Source organism: Cicer arietinum, chromosome 3 (genome assembly GCF_000331145.2).
Source record: "Cicer arietinum cultivar CDC Frontier isolate Library 1 chromosome 3, Cicar.CDCFrontier_v2.0, whole genome shotgun sequence".
Taxonomy (NCBI): domain Eukaryota; kingdom Viridiplantae; phylum Streptophyta; class Magnoliopsida; order Fabales; family Fabaceae; genus Cicer; species Cicer arietinum.
The window spans coordinates 65,905,953-65,909,817 of NC_021162.2; the positions used below are offsets into that span (position 1 = coordinate 65,905,953).

Consider the following 3,865-nt stretch of genomic DNA (forward strand, 5'->3'; position numbering starts at 1 on the left):
ACACCCATAATATGTATTTCAGCAAAATTATGCTATATATCTATTAAGAGTAAAACTCAACCTTCCAACTTTACACTTATGGTCCAAGTACTTTCAATCTTTGGGATGTATTTATATTCAAGTACTTGCAATCATTCTAATAGTGTACTTTATCATTGAACTCGAGACTTAATGTTACTCAAGTGTGAGTTGACTTTCCACCATTGATGATTAATTAGATATGGGCTTGAGTCCCATCCCCAATGATGTCTTCAACACCATGTCCCTTGTCAGACCTTTCGTCAAAGGATCTGCAAGATTCTTTTCAGTTCTTACAAACACTATGGATATTACTCCATTTAAAATTAAATCCTTTACATAGCTATGTCTTAGACCAATATGTCTAGATTTTCCATTATATACTTGGCTATATGCTTTGGATAGTGTGGATTAACTATCGCAATGTATGGATACTGGTGTCATTGGCTTTGGCCAAATTGGTATCTCATACAACAAATTTCTTAGTCATTCTGCCTCTTTACTGCCTGCAGCTAGGGCAATGAATTCTGCAGCCATGGTGGAGTCGGCAATACAAGTTTGTTTCTTTGATCCCCAAGAAACTGCACCTCCACCAAGGTTAAAGATCCATCCACTTGTGGAAGCATGATCCTCAACATAAGTTACCCAACTGGCATTTGTATATCCTTCCAAAACTGAAGGATATCCACTATAGACTAAATTATAGTTAATTGTTCCTTTCAAATATTTTAATACTCTATTAACAGCCTGCCAATGTTCTTTACTTGGATTGCTAGTATACCGACTTAATCTGCCTACAACATATGCTATGTCAGGTCTGGTACAGGTCATGGCATACATCAAGCATCGGATTACCTTTGAATAATCTAGTTGTGCCACAGGACATCCTTTATGTGGTTGTAAACTAATAGTTTGATCAAATTGGGTAGTAACAGGTTTGCAATCAAATTGATCAAATTTCTTTAGCAATTTCTCAATATAATGAGATTGAGATAAACCAATATTTACTCCATCTCTAATGATTTTAATTCCTAAAATCACATCTGCTTCACCTAAATCTTTCATATCAAAATTTTTTGATAAGAAAGTTTTAGTTTTTTCTACCTCATCTAAATTGGTGTCAAAGATTAACATATCATCCACATATAAACAAATCATAACACCATTGCCATTATGAAATTTACTATAAATGCATTTGTCAGATTCATTTCCTTTGTATCCATTAGAAAGCAAAACTTTATCAAACTTTTGGTGCCATTGTTTGGGTGCTTGTTTTAACCCGTATAAGGATTTAGTCAATTCACACACTTTATGTTCTTGCCCTTTGATAACAAATCCTTCAGGTTGTTTCATATACACATCTTCATCTAACTCTCAGTTTAGGAAAGCAGTTTTAACATCCATTTGATGGATTACAAACTTATAGATAGAAGCTAGTGCCAAAAGCACTCTTATGGATGCAATTCTTGCAACAGGTGCATAAGTATCAAAGTAGTCAATACCTTCTTTTTGTGTAAATCCTTTGGCAACAAGTCTAGCTTTGAATTTATCAATGGTACCATCAACTTTCATTTTCTTCTTAAAGATCCATTTACAACCTATTGGTTTGGATCCAGGTGGGAGGTCTACCAATTTCCAAGTTTTATTCCCCATGATTGAGTTCATTTCCTCTTGGATGGCTTCTTTCCAAAAGGAAGAGTCTTGAGACTTTATTGTCTCTTCATATGTGTTTGGGTCACTCTCTAAATTGTAGCAAATTGGTTCATAACTGTTACTGGAATCATTTGTACCTTCTACAAGGAACATAAAGAAGTCTAGGCCATAATCTTTTTCTTTTCTGCCTCTTTTACTTCTTTTGGGTTCTGAACATGTCAGAGTATCATTATTAGATACATTATTTTCTAGGCTTTGTACACTAGAACACACAATTTCCTTGGGATGTGGAATTGAGTTAAATCTATTTTCTTGAAATATTGCATCTCTTGACTCAATCACTGTGTTAATAGGATATGAGTCATTAGATTCAACAACCATGAATCTATATGCCTTGCTATTTTCAGCATAGCCCAGAAATACACTTTCAATTCCTCTTTCTCCCAATTTCTTTCTTTTTGGTTCAGGAACCTTAACAATTGCTCTACATCCCCAAACTTTTATGTAGTTAAGATTGGGTTTTCTTTTCTTCCAGAGTTCATATGGGGTTATCTTGTTCCTTTTATTGAGAACTCTATTTAGCAAATAACATGGTGCAGTTGTTTGATGCACAATACCATAGAACTCTCCTCCTCTATCACTTCTAAAACACTTAATAAAAGTTTCATGTTGAAGTTCTACTTGTGTTTTAAATATTTTAAATTTGTCTAAAACTTCATTCTTAGAGTGCATTAAATCAACGGTTGTGCCTTTTCAAAATGGAATTTTTCCAAAAAGAAAGCGAAGCACAGATTCGAACAAGGGTTCCAACGTTAGGAAAACAACCACTACACCAACAACGGTAACATGTTATATATAATCAATTATAGATACATATATTACCAATATTTTGGAAATATCTCACATATATATCAATAAACTCCTTCATCTAATACACTAATGTTTTTGTTGGACTCTCCTTTTGTTCTTGTATGATTCTAACAATAATTTGAGCAAAACTAGAGGATTCTAGCTTCATTCTCACATACATTGCTAAAAGTAATTGATTTTCAAACTATTTGTCTGCTTCTATTGATGTAAATATTTAGAATTTTCATTGAAGTTCAAGTTCAATAGAATATGCTACTGTCTTCTCTTTATTCAATCAAAAAAATTGTCAACTATTCCCAACAATAATTTGGGAGATTATGATTCAAGAATTTGGAAGCCCTCAAAATATCAACTATGTTTAATTACGGAGATTATTATTCGACAACTTGAATAGGTCAATCGTGTGCATAATTCAAAGGGTTTTGAAGTTATGATAGTCTAATCTAAAAGAAAAAAAAAATTGTAAAGTTAGAATTCAATGATAAGTATGCAAAAAGTAGCCAGAGGAAACAACACATTTATGAGTAGAATACAACATAATCAAAGTAATTATAAAATGTTTGTCCCAATTGTTACATTTTTATTGCATTTACAGTCATTGGAAGAAACATTTGTCTCTAAACAACACCCCTTAAATTTTTTTATTGTCTTTGTGTAGCAAGAGAGAAGGATTGTTTTAATAGATGAATGAAGACTCCAAAAACAAAGCTTCTAAGAAATGCTTATCATATTCCATCTATAATGTATCTAATCCCTTGGTCTTCTTGAATGACACCTTTCCTTTCACATTCACATCAAACTCTACCACCTAAATATGCAACAAAAATTAAAAGGCTTAATTACTTCAAATTTCATATAAGTATAAACAAGAAACCGCTATTAAATTTTCTATAGTAGACATCATTAGTTAGAATTAAGAGTGGTCATAACCATTTCAAAGTCCTTAACAATCAAAAAAAAAAATTATATGCTATTAAATTTTCTACATTAGACGAGCTTAGTTAGGATTAAGGATGGTCATGATATCTCAAAATCTTCAACAGTTAAAAAAAAAACTTATATTACTTATTTTCTTTTAAAAATTATGACATCCAAATTTTTTTTCAAGTTCTACCACTATCTACATAGTTATCATATTATTGATAAATCAAAATTTTTGCCACAAATATTAATTACCGAATAATAATAATAATAATAATAATAATAATAATAATAATAATAATAATAATAATAACAACAATAAAATATTAAAAAAGGTTTTATTGATGACGGGAATCCGCAAGAAAACCTAAGAAGAGATGAAAGAGTGAATGGGCAGGCAGAG

The 3,865-nt window shown here is 31.6% G+C and overlaps 1 protein-coding gene across 1 annotated transcript; it reads right to left on the reverse strand.

Annotated features, from left to right (window-relative positions):
• Positions 1 to 504: 504 nt before the first annotated feature.
• LOC140919842 (secreted RxLR effector protein 161-like) lies at positions 505 to 849 on the reverse strand. Its single transcript, XM_073366511.1, has one exon. The coding sequence runs from the start codon at positions 847 to 849 to the stop codon at positions 505 to 507; it is 345 nt and encodes a 114-aa protein (XP_073222612.1).
• Positions 850 to 3,865: the final 3,016 nt, after the last annotated feature.

What these genes read in the sequence shown, in the direction of transcription:
- LOC140919842 (XM_073366511.1), bottom strand. Translation starts at nt 849, where the DNA reads ATGACCTGTACCAGACCTGACATAGCATATGTTGTAGGCAGATTAAGT.